The sequence below is a fragment of the Nicotiana attenuata genome, unplaced genomic scaffold, assembly GCF_001879085.1.
Source record: "Nicotiana attenuata strain UT unplaced genomic scaffold, NIATTr2, whole genome shotgun sequence".
In the NCBI taxonomy this organism is placed as follows: domain Eukaryota; kingdom Viridiplantae; phylum Streptophyta; class Magnoliopsida; order Solanales; family Solanaceae; genus Nicotiana; species Nicotiana attenuata.
Window position 1 is genome coordinate 371717 of NW_017670544.1, and position 23192 is coordinate 394908.

Sequence of the window (23192 nt, forward strand, 5' to 3'; positions counted from 1 at the left end):
TCTTATTCGAGACAAATGTGGTGTGAAATGTGACAAGTTACCCACAATTTTGTATGAAGATAATGCAGCATGCATAGCTCAATTGAAGGGAGGATTCATAAAAGGAGATAGGACAAAGCACATTTCACCAAAGTTATTTTTCACACATGATCTTCAAAAGAATGGTGATATCAATGTGCAACAAATTCGTTCAAGTGATAATATGGCTGATTTGTTCACAAAATCTCTACCAACGTCAACCTTCAAAAAGCTAGTGTACAAGATCGGGATGCGAAGGTTCAAGGATGTGAATTGATGCTCTCATCAGGGGGAGTTAATGCGCGTTGCACTCTTTTTCCCTTACAAGGTTTTGTCCCACTGGGTTTTCCTTGCAAGGTTTTTAACGAGGCAACCAAAAGACGTATTATTAGATATGTGTACTCTTTATCCTTTTCTAGAATTTTTTTTCCCATTAGATTTTCTTTTGGTTAAGGTTTTAACAAGGCATATTATCTGTTGAATAGACATCCAAGGGGGAGTTTTATAAATAGAATTTTATTTATGGTGAATGTCTATATTTAAAGAGACTCTAAGGTTTATTACTTAGTGGCTAAGTCAATCTCTCCCTATAAATAGAGGGTTCTATTCCATTGTAATTCATCCCAAAATTCAATAAGAATTCCTTCTCTCTCTTTCTCTGCGATATTGCTCTTGTTCTTTTATTGTTTTATAACAAAAGAAAACAAAGTTGAAAATTTAATAAAATCTCAAAAAGGAGCTCTTGATAAATTTGACAAACAATAAAAAAACTAAATCGAAAAATGTAGGAGAATGTTCCGTAGATGAACAGTTCATATAACAGTGTTTCAGTAGAAAGAAGTTTTTCAAAATTTAAATTGATAAAATCTTACCTAAGATCAACAATGTCTCAAGAAAGATTAAATGTCTTGGCTATATTATCAATTGAAAAAGAATTATTAAAAAAATCGATTATAAAAAAATGATTAACAACTTTGCATCCCAAAAAGCTAGAGGAATAGATTTCAAATAAAAATATATATTATAACGTTCTTATAAATACTTAGGCCTCACATTAAACTTTGACCTCAAGCCTCAAATGCACTTGAGCCGCCCCTGAATAAGAAAGTCATTCAACTATTCTTATTGCACACAAATGGCCACTCAACCGGAATTATCAAACTTTCCGGTAGAAAATGTGATGTGGCAGTCCATATGAATTTTTTAATATTTTTTGGACCAAATAAAATAATTAATACTCAAACAAAACGTAGAAAATCCACCTATACACCAAACTTAACCCGCTAAAAATAAAAATTCTATCTGCTAAACAAAATCAAACGCTAAAACGCAAATGCATCTCTTTTCTTCTTACGAAAAGTAAATTTTTTGATGGTTTCTGTAACGACCCGACTGGTCGTTTTGCTTTCTAGAACCCCGTTCTCCTAAATAAGACTCCTCGTACTTGCTTTTACTGATTTATGACTTGCGGGAATAGTTAGTTCGGGATTTGGAAGAGTTTGGATTGAAATCGGAACACTTGGGTCTTAAGGTTGGCCTGAAAGGCCAAGTTTGACATCAGTCAACGTTTTGAGTAAACAACCTCGGAATCGGGATTTGACGGTTCTAATAGATTCATATTATGATTTCGGACTTGGTGTTTGTTCGGATTGGGTTTTGGATGACCAGGGAGCGTTTTGGCACATAATAGCGAAAGTTGGTTCTTGAAGGTGTTTAGAAGTTCTTTAAATTTGGTTTAGAGCGGGTTTGATATCGAGGTCCAAACGGTATTTTTGAGATCGGGAATAGTTATGTAATGTCATTTAAGACTTGCACGCAGAATTTGGTGTCAATCCGAGTAGTATAAGTGTAATTCATCACATTGGAAGTAAATTGAAGAACTTGAAGTTCATAAGTTTGAATCAATTGGTTTTAGGGTGTGATTCCTAGTTTAGTGTTGTTTCAGGCGTTCCGAGGGTTTGAGCGAGTCCATTTTATCATTTCAAACTTGTGGGTGTATTTCAGACGAGGATCGGACCAAGTTGGAAATTTTGGGCAAGAACTGAATGCCCAACTTCTGTCATAACCGCACCTGCGGTTGGTCAGCCGCAGATGGGAGCTCGCAGGTGTGGGCCTTGACTCGCAGATGCGACCAAGGCTGACCGGCCCAGAAACCGCAAAAGTGGCCCTCTCTTCGTAGAAGCGGAAACGCAGAAGCAGTTTGCTTTCCGCAGAAGCAGCCCCAGCCGACCCGGTGAAATTTTGCAGAAGCGGACCATTGTCCGCATATGCGGGGGTTGCAGGTGCGGCTCAGGACCGCAGATGTGGAAATCACTGAAGGCAGTAGCCTTCATTTAATACGGGCCTTAGACGTTTTTGGCTCATTTCACACTATTGTTGGGCGATTTTTGAGCTTCTTGAGAGGTGTTTTTCACCAAGCTTTTGGAGGTAAGTAATTCCTACTATATCTGAGTTAAATACTTGGATTTTGGGTAGATTAGCATTTAATGATTAGTGAAAATTATGGGATTAGAGTAAAACCTATATTTTTGATAAAAATAAGATTTAATCATGAAATTCGTTATGCAATGAAGTAAAAATCATATATTCTTGATCCTTAGGCTGTGGGTAACAACTTCCTTCAAAAATTTCCGGGATCCGGGCACTTGGGCCCGGGGTGAATTTTAAGAATCTTACCTTTGGGGTGGATAATCACTTTAATAGCTAGAATATGAACTTGTAAGCATATAATTATCGGTTTTTACGCTATTTGAATAGTTTCGGAAGAGGGAATTAACCCCATAGGTGAAATAATTAAATATGTGCTCCTACTTGTGGGGGGCTACATACGCATGAGGTGACGAGAGTCCGTGCGTAGCTACTATTATGCCTATGTCCCGGCAGTTTTAGGCTACATCATTCCTTGTTGATATTGTTGTCTATGTTTATCGTTTGCCTTGAGAAGAAATAAGATTGAGGTTGCGTAGTACTTGTGCTGAAAGGAATTTAAATTGAGGAATTTAAGACTTTAAGAGTTTCCATTATACTTAGTATTTTCGAAAAGAATTGAGAAATCTTATAATAGCTTAAGAAATCTATGAGTAACCGTGTCGCATGTACGTTTTGCGAGAGGGGTAAGTTACTCAAAAAGTTTCAAGATAATTTCAATTATTTTGAAAAAGATTCAAGACAGAGATATGACTTAAATATTAAACTTATATTTGACCGGGTCGCATGTATGATTCGCGAGCAGGATAAGTTATTAAATTTATATTTGACCGCGTCGCATGTATGATTCGCGAGCGGGGACTGCGTCGCATGTATGATTCGCGAGTAGGGAAATAGATGCATCTTTGATTCGCGTCATTCGACCCTCAGCAGTGCACAGTTTACTTTTATGTTGGATCGGGCTAAACGTGCTCGATGGTAATTACGTGTGATAATAGAATGAGAACTCTTTGTAGTTGTATGTTTCTTGTTATGCCACTTGTTTTAAATAAAGAAAGTGTCTTTCCTTCTTAAATATGATGGAGGAAATTCCTCGGTTATTGTTCTTGTTTGAGCTTGACTGTTATTATATTGTTGGCCCTAGTAAGTGTCGGAGTCGACCCCTTGTTACTACTTCTGCGAGGTTAGGCGAGATACTTACTGGGTACATATTTTTATGTACTCACGCTGCACTTCTGTACTTGATTGTACATGCTTTGGGCAGGTGCATTTTGCCATCAGTTCGGCGCGTAGATTGGACTCCTCAGCTTGAGACTTTCCGGTGAGCTGCCCTTTTTAGCCATTCTGCAGCAGCTGGAGTCTCCCTATGTCTTTATTTTTCCTGTCTATTTCCTTTCCAGACAATAGGATAGTATGATTTTGTATATTCTACTAGATTGCCCAGATACTTGTGACACCAGGTCTTGGGACACACATTGGTAGATTTATGATTTTTGGTTTGCTATCATGATTTATGTTCGCATTCATTACTCCCATCTATTTATGCTTAAGTTTCAAACTCCTAATTTCTTTATCAATAAGGAAATATTTTCACGTACTAATTTTTTAAAAGAGGATTCACTAGTTGATTAGTATTGGCTTGCCTAACAATGGTGTTGGGCGCCATCACGGCCTAATTTGGAATTTGGATCGTGACAGTTTCACTCTAGTCCTCAATCTCGCACCCATTATTATTTTATAAAAAGTAGAAGAAAAATCGTGAAAAGAAGAATACAAGTCATTGGAAAAAGAAGAACACAAATCAGTCTAGTCCTTAGTCCTTAATTTCGTACACACTATTATTTTATAAAACTAGAGTAAAATCATTAAAAAAAAAAAGAAATATGTTTTTTATAAGAAGAAAAGCGATGCATTTACAACATGGATGCATTTTAGTGTTTGGTTTTATTTAGTGGTGAATTTTTACTTATAGTGGGTCGGGTTGGATGTACGGGTGAATGTTTTATATTTTGTTTGTTATTAATTATTTTATATAGTCCAAAAATATAAAAAGTCCATGTAGACTGCCACGTCAAATTTTTTCACCCAAAAGTTTGATAATTCTGGTTGGTAACCTTCTGTGTGTAATTAATAAACGGAAAATGGCCAAAACTGCCCCTCGACTATTCGCTTAAGTTTAAAAATATCCCCCGTCCACCTATTTTGTAAAAATTGCCCTCACCGTTACAAATCTGGCCCATTCATGCCCCTAACGTCAACTTTTCGGCCCACTCATACCCTAAAAACTAACAGCCCTATTTTGATTAAGAAAAAAGTTTATTATTTATTATGTGTTAATTTCCAATTGGCTTAAATTAAAACCTCACCCCATGTCCACTTATTAGCCTACTCCGTCTTAGATTTTCACCCTTCAACACCCCCGCATCTCCCTCTCCATCTCAGATTTTTCGGCCTCAATTTAATTTTTAAATTAATATTTTTTATTAAATCAATTTTCTGAGTGAAATCAGGTACTCTTTGAAATTAATGCTTCATTGTAAGATTTTATGATTTAATAAGTTATTTTTCTGCCAATAGTAATAATCATTGAGCATTTGCAATGTTTTTTGTTGTATATTTCCTGACAACACTGCATCCATTTTTGATTATACCAATGATTTATTTGGTCTCTGCTCGGACCTCGACCTTTTTCTTCTTCATTGGCTCATCATAGTCTGAACATCCGACCATGTCCATAAATTAAGCTATTGTACGTGGATGCTCTTCAGGTTATATCAACATCGCCAATTTTAAAAAAGAGACGGTTAAATCAAGAGAAATATTTGAGATCATATGCCTGAGAATATGAGAGAATACGACTTATTGGTGAATGTGACTGTAATAAACACTTGATTGAGCTTTATTGTTAAGCAGTAAAGTGTAGTAAGAAAAATTGATGATGAATGATATTTCTGTGATGAAAAAAAATAGGAGTATTGATGTGCACATTTAATATACAAAGAAATAGGAAGAAGAAGGTGATTAACTATACGAGAGAGTTTTGTTTGCTTAGGAAAAAAAATGGTGTTATGAGAGTTTTAGTTGGTGGAATAATTTTAAAAGAAAGAGGAGAAAGAAACGGAGGAAAAGGGTCTTAGAATGTGGGTGAATTTATTTCAATTTAGGTGAGTCTTAAGTTAGGCCAATGGGACGATGACACATGGAAATTAAGGAAGTTTTTTTTTTGCCTAACAGGGTCTTTGAAAGTTGTATGACGTAAAGTATTGGTGATAAAAAATTTTGGTTGTCTGAAAATAAAACTTTAATGATGGTTTGTAGTGATTATTCAAATAGAGTGCAAGGTCAAAAAAAGGATGAGAAGAACAAGAAAAATATGAACGCACACACGCTAGGGGGAGAGAGTGGGGTGGGGGGGGGGAGAGATTTTTTGAGATGGGGGGTATTATTGTACCAACTCCAATAGTCTAGGGGCAGTTTTGACCTTTTTTCCGTTATGACACGTGGAAATTAATTAAATTTTGTTTTTATCTAACATGGCCGTTAGTCGTAAGGGCATTCTTGAGCCGAAAAGATAACGGTGAGGGCAATTTTTTCAAAATAGGTGGACGGAGGACATTATTGTACTAACTCCAATAGTCTAGGGGTAGTTTTGACCCTTTTTCGATTAATAAAATAGCTGAGTGACTTTCTTGTTACCAACGAAAGAAAAGTAAGTTTTTAAAAGTAACTTTTTAATCAGTAATTTTAGATAGTAGTAGGAGTATTTATTTTAGAGGTGAGGTAGGCCTAGCTAGGTGCAGTTGAAAAAAAAAAGGTTAAATGAGAAACGAAAAATAAGGGGCAACAGTTCCAGAGTTAGTTAGTGTTCAATTCTAACTTATCATTATAGTATTTTATTCCTATCCATTTAAAGTAGTGGTAGTCAATTTTTTTGATTTGTCTATAAAAAGGAACATACACAAAAGGAAAGGATGAAAAAAACACAAGGGAAATAAACAAGTCGAATTGCATTATTATGTCTCATCAAAAGCAAAAAACTCCAATTCTTCTCATCTTAAGCTTCTCTTTGTTTGCTCATCTTTTATCTCCATGCAACTGTGAATGCAAATTTGGCGCATCAGGCACAAAAATACAAGGGATGATGGTATTTGGCAGCTCATTAGTTGATAATGGGAACAACAATTTTATTGAAAAAACAAAAGCAAAAGCAAATTACTTGCCTTATGGAGTAGATTATGTAAGGGGACCAAGTGGTAGATTTACAAATGGGAAGAATGTGATTGATCTTATTGGTGAGAAACTAAAGCTTCCTCAAATTCCAACATTTAAAGATCCAGAAACTAAAGGAAGTTGCATTGTTCATGGTGTTAACTTTGCTTCTGGTGGTTCTGGCATTCTTGATGAAACTGGTGCTGTTTCTGTGAGTATATACTACTTTCTCTTTCTTTCTTGATTTTTATTTTGAAGAAATTAAATATTCTCCGTTGGAGTCATCAAAAGGTGTAATATAATTTAGGTGGTTTGTGATCATGCCATAGCATATATAAAGTCCCAACTGCTTTAGGGGGCTGAAGGGGTTCACCCAAACCCCCTTCGCCGAAAAATTACACTGTATATATAAGGCGAAATCTGTTTTTTACCTCTATATATTAAGTTTTGAACCCCCTTAACACAATCTGAAAGTGTAGTTTAGTGGTCAAGGGGGTTCAAAATCTTCATAAGGTCTTAGGTTCAATTCCAACTAGTTAAAAAAAAAGTTTAAATCCGAATTGTTTATGTTTAGTTTACGGTTTCTTTTTCAAGAGTCAATTGACAATTGATCACGTAAACTAAACGAAAACAATTCGTGTGTCATAATGACAATACAAAAATTAGAGAGAAAATTATTTGAGGCTATTCCAAATCATCAACTTATTATTTCAAGTCAACTTTTTTTTATGTTCCTCAACGCCACGGTTCGACTAGATTAGGCGAGGGTGCAATATCACTATGTATTTCAGTGTTAGTTGGCTGCTACTTTTTTAAGACCATAAAGGAGGAGAAATTGGCATACAAATAAGGAAAATAAATTTTAGCATATATATATTTGTGTATATCTACAAAAAAAATTATGTGTAATACAATGAGATATACAAAGAAAAACTAAAATTTTGATATATATTATGATATACAAAGAATAAAAATAAAATTTTGAACACGAAGAAGAAAAATAAAGTTGTGATATACACATTATTTTTGATGTATTATAAGTGTGATATACAAATAATATAATTATTTTTGTGTTATGCACTTAGATATATTCAAAGAAGATATATATATATATATATATATATATATATATATATATACACAAAGAAGGAAAATAAAGCTATGATATACATTTTGATATACACAATATTGTTGTGATATATATTTATTGGCGATCTAGTGCCAATATCTATAACTAGGGCTTTTTTCTGCTGAATATGTGGGTACGTTATCACACCGTGCTAATATCTCATTCTAAAAGTCCGATAATCATCAAGGAGTGCGATGAGATGAATGAATCCCTTCACCTTTCACCAATGGTCTTGGATTCGAGCGAATTGTTGATGGTGAGCGCTTTCTCTTTTAGTGAGCCACAATTTAAAATTAATTAGAGAATATAGAGGAGGGAGAGGCGTACATAACACCTCGTTCGTTTATCTATTCTACGATATAGGCTTGTGATTTGCATAACATAATATTAAACTACCTAAAACTTTTAGCACTTAATACTGCCTTCGAATGCAAACCTTTATTCAATAGAAACATCAATATCCCCCACAACTGTCCCCAGTCCCCTTAACATGTTACAAAATTCTCTGCCCTTTTATTTTCCTCCTTATATTTCACAATTTTGGTTAGTTACAAACCACATAATACTATAGTTTCCAATTAACTGTTTTAAGCTCTGAGTCCAAACATAACCTTTGATTATGATTTTCTGAGCAAGAAAAATCTTTCTCTTAAAATTTACCAAATTATATAGGCTGCAATAATTAAGAAACCACAACAAAATTGACAGCAATCTCATAGAGAAAGGTAGATAATGTATCACCCATAATTTCTTTTTCCTGCATCTAAAGTAATATCCTACTTATGATAATAAAAGTTGTTATAACCACAAATAAAGAGAGTCTTTGTAACCATAAATGGCCACTCCAATAACAATCGTTAACACCTTTAATGTGGTTTATGCCTTTTTCTTTTCTGGCTAGTTTTTCACTTAATTCTTATATAAAGAGGATAAAATTAAAATTAAAGAGTGAAACAAATGTACTAATTAATGATTGAAGAAAATTGTCATAATCTATGAACTTATTTGTATAAAATAACCTCAATTAAATAACAAAAAAAAAATACACTGTAACGCTTTTATAATTATAAAGTATATAATAATAATAATAATTTAAAGTACATTTGGGGCCTTCAAATTTTGGGGGCCTAAGGCAATTACCTTACTGTCTTAGCCTTTAGAGCCGCTCCTGAATTGGTACTTCTCTCTTGCTTCTCCTAGTCTTATTGTCTCCTTATCAAGATTAGAAAATTAATTATGAAAAAAAAAATTATATATAGAAACTCGAAGAAAAGACTTCTTATTGACCATCAGAGCATATAGTCTAGTGGTATCGATGAGAGTATTCAACGCAATAGACGTAGGCTCGATTTTGACTATTCTTTTCCAATTATCCCATCCTAGATCTATGTAGCAATTTATGTAATAATATTTTCTTTTTAATTTGTTCCACTGTAGATTATTATTGACGTTTGATTCTTAATTAAATTATTGTAGGGGGAAGTGATGAGCTTAAATGAACAAATCAGAAACTTAGAGAATGTGACATTGCCTGAGTTGGAAGTACAGCTGGGATGCAATGCCAAAGAAGCACTGGGAAATTACCTGTTTGTTGTGGGAAGTGGAGGCAATGATTTTTCACTCAACTACTTCTTGAACTTCCCCAACAACAATGCCACTCTTCCAGATTTCATTTCTAAGTTGATCAATGCTCTCTCTCACCAGATCCAGGTCTGCCTCTAACTACCTTCTTCTTGCATTTTTTTTTTAAACCACTTTTGGTCTTATATTATTTTAATTAAAAAATATATACAGTATTTGTTTTCTTTAGGTTTTGGTATAGTTTGAGGCAAGAAAATGAGAAAAATTTGTTATACTCCTTTTTTTTTTTCAAGAAGAATAGTTAGGAGAAAGTCTAATATTTAAAGTTGGAAGGAGAGTGTTTTTGGTTCCCCGCACCCACATTGGGGCCAGACTGAATTTGGATTCGCGTCGGGAAGTCCTACGTTGGAGTAAAGCGCTTCCTAAGAAAGACGATTCCATACCCAGGGACTCGAACCCGAGACCTCTGGATGAAGGAGTACTTGCCCCTCCACCAGGGGCGGATTAACCATATAACTATCGGGTTCAACTGAACCCAGTACTTTCAATGCAGAGCATAAATTTATGTGTAAGAAACCACTAAAATTGCAATAAATAATAGATATGAATCCATAAATTTAAATGTTGAACCCATATAACTAAAATTCTAGATCCGCGTATGCACTCTACCACAACCCTTGTTGGTAGTTGGAGGGAGAGTTTGATTTTAAAGCAAAATTGGAGGTGAAAAATAATCTAGTCCAAACCTCATGTCCATATTTTCATACTTTTACTATACTATTTGGCATAAGGAAAAAAGGTACTATAGTATTTGGCAATTTTTCTATCCTAGTTATGATAGTAGTAAACAAAGTACTATATAATATATTTAACATTTGTGTTAAATCAAAGTTAGACGTCTAATTATAAGAAATATAGAAAAGAAAATATCTTACTATGGATGATTTGATTTTGCAGAGGTTGTACGACTTGGGAGCAAGAAAATTTGTGGTAATGTCATTATATCCGAATGGGTGCAGTCCAATGGTTAGGGCAAGAATTCCCATTCCCATGCCCGACTGCGTACAAACAATAAATGTACCTCTACGTCTTTACAACAATAACTTAAGGAGCTTGGTCGATGAGATGACGCAAAAAATGCCTGGTTCTAAACTAGTCTATGTTAATGTTTACAAGATCATTAGGGATATCATACGAACTCCTACTCAACATGGTAAGTACTTTCAATTCTTTCCTTTTTTTATTTTCCGGATATTCTTTTTGTGGCACATATGAACTCCTACCCAAATTAAGTCTTTTTGCAAAATCAAGGTTAAAATTTTAAAATAAAAGTTTATCTTAGTTTAATCTAATTCAAACAACAACAATAACTGCATACCCAGTGTAATCTCATATTGTAGTGTTTGGTGAGGGTAAAGTGTACGCAGATCTTACTCCTACCTTGTGAAGATAAAGACAGTTTCCGAAAGACTCTTGGCTCAAGAAAAATAATTTTCAGCAGGTTTGAACAGGAGAACAGTAATGAAGAGGTCATATTGAAAATACTAAAGACAAGAACATTAATAACACAAATAACAAAGCACTAAGATAAGTAAAGCAAGGGGAATAACATATAATAATAAAAATCAAAGAATAAAAAAACTAAAATGATAATACTAATACTGGTATTGAAAAGATAGAGTAGGTACAGAGTCCCAGACTCGACGGCCTGCTAACTTTCTACTATAATTTTCGACCTCCATATCTTCCTATCTAGGGTTATGTCCTCGGTAAGCTGGAGACATGCCATGTCATGTTTAATCACTTCTCCCCAATACTACTTCGGCTTACCTCTACCGCTCCTCAGATCCACAACGGCCGACCTCTCGCACTTCCTCACTTGGGGTATCTATGCATCTACTCTTCGCACTGTACCATTTCAGCCTCGCTTCCCTCATTTGTTGTCCATAAAAGCCACTCCCATCTTGTCCAGAATAACTTTGTTCCTAATCATATCTTGGCCATCCATCTCAACATCCTCATTTTCGCTTCTTTCATCTTCTAAGCATGAGGTTCTTGACTTGCCAACACTTTGCTGCATACAACATACATGTTCTAACAAGCACTCTATAGAACTTACCTTTAAGTTTTGGTGGCACCTTCTTATCATACAAAACATCGGATGTGAGCTTTCATTTCATCCACCCCACTCTAATACGATGTGTGATATCATCGACAATCCCCCAATTTTCTTGAATTATTGATCCCAGATACTTGAAACTTGGATGACTTGTGTATCAACCCTTACTCCCACATCTGCCTCATGGAGTACATCATACAACTTGCACTCCAAGTACTCCGTCTTAGTCCTGCTCAACTTGAAGCCATGAGATTCTAGGGTCTTTCTTCAAACCTCCAGCCTCGGGTTAACTGCGCTGCGCGTCTCATCAATTAATATTATGGAATTTGCAAATAACATACATCATGGCACTTCCTCTTGTATATATTGCATCAATACATCCATCACCAAGGCAAAAATAATTGGCTAAAGGTTGATCTCTGGTGCATCACCGTTACTACTGAAAAGTACCTTGAGTCTCCTTCCACTGCTCTTACCCGAGTTTTGGCCTCATCATACATGTCCTTAATCGCCCTAATATATGCTACAGGTACACCTATTGCCTCCAAACATCTCCATAGAACCTTCCTCAGAACTTTATCGTATGCTTTTTCTAGGTTAATAAATACTATATATGAGTCTCTCTTCCTTTCCCTATATTGTTCCACCAATCGCCTAACAAGATGAATGGCTTCTATAGTAGATTACTCCTCAATGAATCTGAATTGGTTCTCGAAAATAGACAGCCTACTCCTCAACCTCATCTCCACCAACTTTTCCCAAATTTTCATCATGTGACTAAGTAGCTTGGTACCCTTACAGTTGTTGCAGTGTTGAATACCACCCTTGTTCTTGTACAATTGAATCTTCGTGCTCCACCTCTATTCTCCGAGCATCTTTTCCATCTTAAAAATAATATTAAATAACCCAGTTAGCCACTCCATACTTGCTTTGCCTGCGCTTTTCCAAATTTTATTGGAATTTCGTCTGGCCCGGTCTCTCTTTTCCTCCTCTTCTTATGCATAGCCTCCGTAACCTCCTCGAACTTTATACGTCTACAATACCCAAAATCTCAACACCTTTCAGAGTGTTCTAAATCACCTAAAATAATATTTTTGTCCCCCTCTTCATTCAAGAGTTTATGAAAATACGTGTGCCATCTTTATCTATTGTGTGCGTTCTCGCCTATACTATGCCTTTCTTGTCTTTGATGTACTTCACTTGATCCAGGTCTCGAGTCCTCCTCTCTCTCACATTAGCGAGCTTGTACAACATCTTATCCCCAACTTTGTCCTCTAGATCTACATACACGTGTTCCAACACAACCGTTTTTGCCGACGAAACCACTAACTTTGCTCCTTATTCGTCATCTTATATACCTCCCTATTTATCCTCTTTTCCTTCTTGTCTTTTATCTTTACTAGCTTCATGTAGGACACCTTCTTGGCTTCTACTTTCCGTTGGACCTCTTCATTCCACCACCGGTCCCCTTGTTGCCAACCGAAGTGGCCCCACGAGAGCTCCAACACCTCCCTAGCTACTTTCCTAATGAATTAGCTGTCCTATCCCACACACTGTTTTCATCCCCACTACGACCCCAAGCCTCCACCCAGTGGCGTAAACACCCTATGCCAAGGATGGCCAAGTGCACACCCTTCACAGGAAAATTATACTGCATATATAAGTTAGACATTATATATATATATATATATATATATATATATATATATATATATATATATATATATATATAAAACAACCTTAACACACTTGAGTGAGCTAGTTTTGCAGTTCAGGGTGTTCAAAGTGACGTGTTGTTCATGGGTTCAAAGTTTTGCCCATTTTATTTACCAAAACTAAACTGAGACCACCAGGTATGCTCTATTTGATTCTTTTTTCGATCTAAAAGATTTTCTAATAAAATAACTCTTAAAACTTAAAATTTGTGTAGAAATAAACAACTAATTAAAATTAATTTTTGACTAAAAGTTATTTCTTAAATAAATTTTGTAATTTAAAATTCAAGCTCCACAAAAATTTCTTCAGAATAACCTCTCTACAATTTACAAATCCTCTCGACTCTCTCTTTCCTTTAGTTTTATGCTTAATTTTATTAGTAAAATTTCTGATATTGTCTTTTTGTTATTTTAATTTTGATTTATAAATGTTTAGCTAAATGTTGCTTAGTTTGATCTAAAAATTTTGGTACAGCATTCATCGATAAAAAAAATTATTGACTTGTTCAAAGTTTGAACATCCTTAACGAAATTTCTGGCTACGTCACTGCCTCCGCCACTATCAACTTCTCCGTCATCTCCTAAGCTTTGGCCTTACTCAAACTGCTCCATTTGATCCTTGGTTAGCCATACACAACTCTCTTTTGTTAGCCATACACAACTCTCTTTTGCCTCTTCCTTTTAATCTCGGAGTCCATAGCCAAAAGCTTGTGTTGTATTGTAAGATTCTCATTCGGAATAACCTTGCAGTCCTTACACAGACCTCTATCACCTTTGCTAAAGAGCAAGTAATCTATCTGAGTCTTAGCCACCATACTATAGAAGGTAACCAAGTGCTCCTCCTTCTTGGGAAAACTCGAATTACTTATCATCAAATCAAAATGCTTTGAGTCCAAAAATGAAACTCCTCCTTCATTCCTATCCTCAAAACCAAAATCGCCATATACATCATCTTAACTTCTTGACATAGACCTGATGTGGCTATTGAAGTCTCCTCCTATGCAAAGCTTCTCGGTGTGAGGAATACATCTCACAACCTCATCCAAATCGTTCTAATTTAAACCAAAAATATGTATTTTATATTACATTTAATATATCCCATTTTTATCCTATGAAGCAAATAATTTCGTCATTATTTAAGCGAAAAAGTGATTGATATTTTAACCGATTGTGACAAGTCTTTTCTATTTACATACACAGATTTTAATGATACAAGGCATTCTTGTTGTGAACTTACAACAATAAAAGAAGGTGGGACTGAGACTTTGTGCAAAACCGGAGGGAATGTTTGTTCAATGAGGAGCAAATATGTGTGGTTTGATGGGTTGCATCCCACAGAAGCAGTGAATGTTGTGCTTGCTAACAAGGCCTTTGCTTCCGATCTTCAAGATGAAGTCTACCCTACAAATGTTAAAAACCTCGCAGAACAATAATACATGGCTTTTCATGTTCTAATTCTCTTAGACTATGTAGAACTTACTAGCGTATAAATGTATTTTTAGTACGATGATTGCAGTATGTAGGACCCTTTTTTTCTTTTGCATAACACAAGTTTTTAGAGTTTGCCCCTTGCAAATGTTCTTTTAGTTCTCGCAATAAGTTTTATGTTAAGACGTAAGAGATCAATAATGCAAAACACAGAAGACCATTGTAGCCATTTCTTTTATTCATATTGTGACTAGTTATTTTGTAATATTTCCTCGTTATTGAGAAGGTTTACATTAATTTTGTGCACGGAAAAGTTATATTACTCTTTTTCATGATCAAATAGGCCTCGTAGTTATGTGTTGATCAATCAAGTGTTCTTTTGGAAAAATATTAAGAAAAACATTCCAAAAGAAAACAAGTAAAACTTCCTAGGTCTTAAGATGAAATTACAAATTTCAGGCCACTTGCCAGTTAGATTTCAAACTTTAGATAAAGCGTTTGCTATTAGAACTATACCAATATTTTCTTAACACAAGAAGAGGAGGAATAAGAGGAGAAGTCGAAGGAATTGCAGAAAAAGCAAGGTTCTACTGCGTAAATTAGAAATGGATTACATTTGCACAAATGTTTAAATTGTAATTATGTTTTAAGTAGCAACATTAACAATGGCTATACCGTGTTATTTCTACTATTTGCACTATCACGCATGACTCTCTTTTCTTAGAGCTGCTCCATTAATAAGCTCCGCTCAAAGTTTTGTTTCGTTTTGAAAATTTAGTTTCTGAAACTTTAATTTGAGTATCTTCGACATGGTAAATTACTCGAGGACCCAAAGGTATCCAGGGCACTGTGGACCAAAGCAGCACGTTACTCCCTTGTAAATGGGCAGTTATATAGGAGGTGGTTCTAGGGACCATTGGCTCGGTGTTTAGGGGCCTCGGAGGTGGACTACGTGATGAGGGAAGTCCACGAAGGAGTTTGTGGGAATCATTTTGGTGCAGACTCGTTAGATCTAAAGTTGAACAGGTCAGGTTACTACTGGCCCAAATGGAATAGGACGCAAAGGCATTCGTTAAAAAACGTGACAAATATCAACACCATACATAGTTGATGCACCAAACGGCAGAACTTTTGCATTCAGTGTTGTCCCTGATAACAACAAGGTCTGGAATTCAAACTAGAGTAAGAATTTGAGAAGTAAATGCGGAAACAATAAGAAATTGATCAACTAGAATTAAAGTGTAGAAAATAAAGGATATGGGAAAATTCAAGAAAAGAATTCCAAGAACTTTCAAGAACGCAAGTTCTATAGCCTTGACAAGATCAAAGAATTCCTTATGGACCTATGATCGTGTGGTATGCTAGGCTGGAAATATTGAAGGCCCAGCAAGGCTGGTATTTAGTTGTTTGTTTGGGCATGCTATAGACCTGTCTAATGCCATGTAATATCACTATTTTACTTATTAATCTGGTCCTGTAGTAATACTTTGTATAAACAATTGGAGTGTAGTGGAAAGGGGATGGGTAGAATTCTATATCTATATGCCATGGGTAGATAACATGCCTATAGGACTTGACAATATGTTTGTTATATATTGAGCCCCATAGAAATCATGATATTAGGAAATCACACACTTCACTTAGCCTGCCTAATGCATGTACAAGCATGATCTTTGACTAAATGTTTTACCTGCTCTTATATACATTTCTGTCCGATCACTAGATATTATGCCTATACGGAATGAATGTTAATAACCCCTTTACAACCTGCACCACGCTCAATAGATATCATGCCTATAGGATTTTAATTACTTAAATTTGTTGCTGCATCACAGTCTATCTCGAAAACATGCATATAGGAGCCAAATACGCATAAAATCAGCTCAAACTATCAACTATTAGAAACCATGCCTATAGGATCTAAAATCAGTTTCAGTTTTAATTATAGAATTCATGCCTATGGGGTCTGAATCAGTTTAATTAATTGTCCTACTCGCTTCTTTAATAGCCTTCACACTGTGCTAATTATCACGACTAGAAATCATGCCTATAGGTCTTATCTCTTATACCTGTAATCAGTACGCAACCATGTAGGTTTCAGAGATTGAAAACTGCCTGCTTATTAAAATCCAGAATCACATAGAGATCATGCCCATAGGTTTCTGCAACTTCAACTTGTTAAAATCTGCAACTGTCTTTGTTAATCAGGCTTTGCGTGCATTTGTTGTTTAAGTGCGGAGGCCAACTTGAGCCCTTATTTGTTTATAAGTGAAAGTCCAAAATATTTTGTATGCCGCCTAGTATTTTTCATGTTTGATCAGCCTAAGTTAAAGTCTAGAACCACCCTGAGATAGAGGTCCAAATGCCTCCTGGACCCTAGGCATGAGACGGGTGGTGCACGCATAGGGTAGGACTTAGAATTGACTAGTGCGCTTTAGGTAAACAACTTAAAGATAGTTATCGGGTAGCAGGAGATGATAGTCTGTGCCCGCTGAATAATATGAGTAACACCCCACCTTGAGGGAGTTACGAAGTATTATTTATGTTGCACGGGGTGATCCTTTAGGCTAAAAAACTTAGGACCCCCCATCTTTGCTTAAAAATCAATCATATTATTTATTTGTCCTTCCAGTTAGACTAATTCATATAATTCAAGTTCGTCCGGGACCCATCATTGTGGACCTCGAGGAGTGACTAACACCTTCTGCTCAAGGTAATTTGAGCCTTTACCCGATTTTTGGTGACGCAACTAGTTAATCCAGAGTTATCTGTAAATAGGTGCCCTAACACACCTTAATCCGTTAGGTGGTGACTCTCTCTCTCTCTCTCTCTCTCTCTCTCTCTCTCTCTCTCTCTCTCTCTCTCTCTCTCTCTTTTAAAACCCTTTTCTTAAAAGAGTTGTCACGTGTCGAAACCCGATTTCGCGAGAAAAAGGGGCGCGACACACACACACACACACGTATATATATATATATATATATATATATATATATGTGTGTGTGTGTGTGTGTGTGTATATATATATATATGTATATATATATATATGTATATATGTATGTATGTATGTATAAAATTTTACACATCATTGCCGCCAAAACCCGAAGGGAGAGAAGGATCTACGTTTTCGTCGGTGGAGGAAGGCGAATCCACTATCGGCTCAGGGCCTTCATCTTCTTCTGTCTCCCCTACGGTTCCAAAATAGTCGGTATTAGTATTCGAGGAGTCAGTTACAATGGGCCGAGCAGGAAGATTCTCGCGAGCAATTAACTCCAATTCTCGAGCTTTTGCAATGTAATCATCGATATCAACAATGCCTGCTTTGGCTTCTTCAAAAATCTTCCTTTTCATATGGTGCATGGCATAGCTCTTCATGAATCAATGGATCTTCCTAATACTGGAGTTGAGCTCGGAGTTTATCAATTTCGGTCTGAAGCCCTTCCTTTCGGCTTTCATGGCGCTGAGGCGGGAGTTAAGCTCAATATTTGTAGTTGAGTGGATCCGGTTTTGCTCCATGACCCTCTTGAGCCTCTCTGCTATTTTGGATCTCTTCTTCTTGGTAGCGTTGGCCTTCTCGATTTTGGAGAATAAGTCAACCTTGAGATTATTAATTTGCTCCTCGAAGGCAGACTCATGCTCGGCATCAGCGATTACAACATCATGAAGTTCGGCCCACCTAGCCTTAGTTTCTTGAAGCTTTTCGTGTAATTGGGAATCTTCTTGGCTATGGGTCATTTTATCTTGATCGGTTTTCTGTAAGCGAGCCTCAAGCTCATCCACCTAAGCGCCTTTTGCTTCCAGCACCGGGAGGCACGCGATAAGCGGGTTCCTTTAAGCTAAAAGTTGATCCCGCTCAGAAGCAAGTGCTTGTTTGTCAAGGATCAACCTTTTCAGGCCCTCGGAAGCAAGAAGGTTAGCCTAAAAGGACGAGGTTAGAGTTAAGGTTACCATTGCAGCGTTGAAATGGAAAAGGAGATAGGAGGAAATTAGGATGATACCTACGTCGCACTGTGCATACTATTTTATCAGACACTTCCCAAAAAGGGAGTTCATTTTCTTCCAATCTTCGCCGAAGTCAGCGGCTTCATATAATTGACAAGCTCCACCGGCCTGGAGAGGAGATGACACTCCTTCGAGATTGAAAGAATGGACTTCCGTCTTCCTTGAGGATCTTGAGAAGGTATAGCATAGGTGCTCCCCAAGTTCCTGTGGTCAGGAGACCGAGGAGGAGATGCATCCCTTTCTTGATTAGCCGGTACCCGTGGAGAAGATACGGTTGGTGTTGGTGGCGAAGGAGCAGCTAGTATCGGTGGACGTGAAGTCACTAGTGTGGAAGGAGAAGAAGCAGCTGCGACAGAAGGAGTGTTGGCTGTGATTTGCTTAGTGGTTGGGGGCAGAAGAGGCTCAGGGTCCGAACTCCTTGGACCAGAGACAACAATTGGGGCCGAGAAGCGAGAATCGGCATTCTCGACCAGGTCCATCTCACTCTAAAGCGCCTGAGTTTCCTCTAATGTTGTTTGAAGCTCTCCCGGCTGAGCGTCCGGTTAAGATTATGAAAATCATTTTCTCCTTTGGAGGGGAGCCTCTTCATCATTGGCTTCCCTTTCATCAACGAGGACCACCGCGGCCGGCTTGGATGGCATTTTCTTTGCCCCCTTTTCTTGAGTCCCAGCCGAGGAGGAGCGTCTTCTCTTTGGTTTCTTGCTCTCGAGTTGGGGACTCCGAGAGGAGGCACCCTCACCGGAGGCTCAAACAGATCCACGAGCTTAGTTCCGGGCAGGGGCATTTGCAACACCCTCCTGAGCTCCTCGGGGTCATCTAAGGTATAGACTTCATGGAAGATGACAGAACCCCTCGGAAAGCCCTGTATTAGGCAAAAATGAAGTTAGCAATTTATTCATGGGTTTTCTTGTGTTCGAATAAGGATAAAAAAGGACTTGTCTTACCATGGTGTTTGGCCTTCCACCCTTATTTGGGAGCCATTTCCTTCCACCATCGGGATTCTAGAGTTATAATATCCAGAATTCCCTAAACCCATTGGTCCAGGTCCTAAACCCGTGGCGGTTTCCATCGAGTAGCTGAAACGAAGGAAACAGAAAATTAGCAAAAGCGGGAAATGACCTTTTTCACGGAGAAAGGAAGCAGAAAACCAAAAACTTACGAAAAAGGTTCCATGACTTGGGAAAGGCTGGATTTTTGGTGGGGATGATGTCCCTGGTAGCAATAACGACAAATCGCTCCACCATCCATGATCGTTGTCGTCGTCTACACTAGTAAGGAGAGCGTGGTGTCCACACTTGCTAAGATTTATTACTCCCCTACGGAAAATCTTGGGAGAGTAAAGATTCATCATATATGCAAGAGTTAAGGTTTTTCCGGTCTCAGTGCACAATTGATGAAGGTAGGCCACCATGTGCCATATAGATGGGCCTGCTTGTGCTAAGCAGACCTGATATTGGTGGAAAAACTCTAATATTATTGGGTCGAGCCCTTCACTCGACCCCAAAGAGAATGGACCCAAGGTAAAGGGATACGTATAGATATACATAAACTCCTTCCTGGAGTAGGTAGCTCGCTCTACCATATCTAGGGCGAGGATTTTAATATTGGGGCAGTTGCAGTCCTCCTTCACGGTTGGGATACTGCAAGGGCGAATGGAGGAGGAAAACCTGCGAACTGGCCAAAATCGGTGGCCTTGAGAAGTAGCAGAAAGAGATTTCTCTTGAAGGTTGTTTGCAATGCTGAGCTGAAGAGGTATGATGGTGCTTACGGTTGGAGGTTCAAACTCAACATCAACCTCCTAGTCTTTGTTTCTCTTCGGGCATCCACCGAAGAATAGAACGATATTACCAAAGGAAGCAGTATATGAAGACATGGTAGTAAGAGGTTTGTAAAAGAAAAAGTTCTTGCTGAGAAAGTTGAAGGTTGTTAAAGGTTTCTAAGCAAATGCAGAGAAGAAAGAAGACTTACGAAAATTTATGAGAGTGAAGAAGTAAAAGATGATGAGCAGCAAAGAAGTGATAGACAGCAAAAATCATGGTCATGATTACCTCGAAAACTGGTGAAAATATTGGTTGAATCGTGGGGCAACACGTGTTCGGGGTATTAAATGCGAGAAGACGTGCGTCCTTTCAAGTATCAGAGACTGTTCAGGAACTTTTCCGCCAAGAAAGAAATCTTCACCTACTTCCTGATAATACTAAGTTGCGTCACCGGAAAGTAGGGGGACTATCTGTATGGGGTAAAATTGGTTGATAATAGGGGGTCAAATGGAAAGATGACGCATGGAACCGAAATAGACAAAAGACGAGTCAGGCAACAACTAATACCGAATGCGACATGTGTGTGACCGGTACCGAAGGGAACGTAGTCGGCAGTAGAAGTTCAAAGGTTTGCCATCAGACATCATTCAATGAGGGAATATTCGCTAGCATTAAGTGAGCATCCGTTACAGGGAATATTTACATTAAAGGTCTGTCATTGTATATTCATCAATGACACTTTTATTCTCGTTTAAAGAGGAGCTTGATCCTATGATCTTGTTTTTTAGGTAGAGCTATAAATAGTGGGGTTAACAGTCATTCTAGGGAAGGAAAAAAATATTCTGTACACACAAGCTATACTTTATTATTTTGCTCTCATACTTCATTATTTAGCTCTCAATTTAACAGCTTCATCATTGCTTTATTATTATTTTCGCCTTTGCTCTAGGAAACGCTCAGTTCGGAACCAGACTTGTTATCTTCTTCAATTTTATTAGTTGAATCTTAGTTTTAATCTTATTTCTCTATCACTTTTTGGATCAAATCGATTCGATCGTCTATAAACCGCGTTACAAATTCAACTGTACCGTTTTACGGATAAACAATCATATTTAAACGACTATCCACTCCTGATGTTAGTAGGCTTTAATATGAGCAATGTAAATGTTCAGATACAATTTATATCACAATTCAATACTACTGTTATAACATAAATTGCATAAAAAACTTTCTTAAATTAAGCGATTTAACCTTCTTATTTTCTTACACGTAAATTGAGGCAAATGTATTCTTTAACTCACGGGCTAATTTGACCAAATCATACGATATTTCCCCCTTTTTTTGTTTTTATTTTTATTTTCCTTTACTCAGTCCACCTGCGTGAATTTGGTTTTCCTCTGTTTGCTATTTGACTATTCCAAACTTTCAAATATGTTAAGTGATGATTCTTCAAGTAAGTTAATTTATCTTGACCGCTTAAAACGTTTGACTCTATAAACATTACTGCTATTCTCAAATTTCAACCAACTAAATGAAACACCAACTCTTTCAGCCGAATGCAAATTCCAAAATCAAAGCCCCGTTTAGCCATAGTTTTTGTCAAGTTTTTTCCAAATTTTTTTTGGCAAAACATGTTTGTTTATAGATTTTATCCATATTTTGGCAAATTTTGAAAACAAAATTTTTGAAAACAAAATTCCAAAATCAAACACTTCTAGACATATTTTGGCCCAAAATATCACTTTTGGATTTTTTAACAATTTCAAAAATTACCCCAAACTTTTGTATTTTATAAAAAAAACTCACCATCTATTATGACCCAACTAACCACCATCTAATAACTATCATTTTCTTTTGGACAGATGAATCTTGTAAATTATTGCAATTTAACGAATTATAGTGGCAGTAATTGTGTTACTGGCAGTTGATATTAAAATATCAAGTTATGATTTTAGTATAGTGTATTATGTAGTTCATTATAAAAATAATAATTTTGTATCAAACTTATCTATGTTCATGACTATGGTTTGTGATAATGATAATGAATGATATCGATGATGGTTCTGCTTATACAAGAATTAGCAAGTTTGTTTGTTTGGTATTGTGGGGTATTTTTAATAGTTTGTAGAACTTATGGGTATGTGTCAAATTTTATTTTTGTAAAAAAAAGAAGTGAAATATATTTTGAAAAATTATGTCCAAACAGATTTTCATCTTTCAAACTTCACCCAAATCGTATTCTTTAAAACAAATTTGGGATCTATGACCAAAAGCTAGCAAAATTTAAGTGGAGATAAAGTGGGCGTTTGGACATAAGAATTGTAAAATTTTTAAAAAAAAGTGAAATTGTTTTCAAGCGGAAATGGTATTTGAAAATTAGAGTTGTGTTTGGACATGAATATAATTTTGGGTTATTTTTTAAGTTTTATGAGTGATCCGAGTGAAAATTTTGAAAAACAGCCTTTTGGAGTTTTTAAAATTTCCAAAATATTTCAAAACAAATGAAAATTAAAATTTTTATGGCCAAATACTAATTTCAGAAAAATAAAATAATTCTTATGTCCAAACATGCTAAGAATATTTGATATTCCAACGTACTCCAAATATTTGTTTTTTACTAAAATTAAGTCACAACACATAACTATTAGCTTCAAATTTCAATCAATCAAACCAAACACCAATTCTTCCATAAATACGAATTCCAAAATGAAGATTCAAGTCCAAATAAGAAATGTAAAACCCACAAGTCAAAGTCGTCTCCTCTTCTTTCCAACCTTTCCTTGTCTTCTTCGTGTCATGTCACCCCC

General features: G+C 36.5%; 1 protein-coding gene across 1 annotated transcript; it reads left to right on the plus strand.

The window, feature by feature from the left end:
* Window positions 1–6411: 6411 nt before the first annotated feature.
* LOC109240769 (GDSL esterase/lipase At4g16230-like) lies at window positions 6412–14911 on the plus strand. Its single transcript, XM_019407452.1, has 4 exons — window positions 6412–6865; window positions 9260–9493; window positions 10322–10577; window positions 14399–14911. The coding sequence occupies exons 1-4, from the start codon at window positions 6461–6463 to the stop codon at window positions 14629–14631; spliced, it is 1128 nt and encodes a 375-aa protein (XP_019262997.1). The 5' UTR covers window positions 6412–6460; the 3' UTR covers window positions 14632–14911.
* Window positions 14912–23192: the final 8281 nt, after the last annotated feature.

What these genes read in the sequence shown, in the direction of transcription:
- LOC109240769 (XM_019407452.1), top strand. Translation starts at nt 6,461, where the DNA reads ATGTCTCATCAAAAGCAAAAAACTCCAATTCTTCTCATCTTAAGCTTC. An exon ending in ATGAAACTGGTGCTGTTTCT is followed by an intron (nt 6,866 to 9,259) that starts GTGAGTATATAC and finishes AAATTATTGTAG; the next exon opens with GGGGAAGTGATGAGCTTAAA. An exon ending in CTCTCTCTCACCAGATCCAG is followed by an intron (nt 9,494 to 10,321) that starts GTCTGCCTCTAA and finishes TTGATTTTGCAG; the next exon opens with AGGTTGTACGACTTGGGAGC.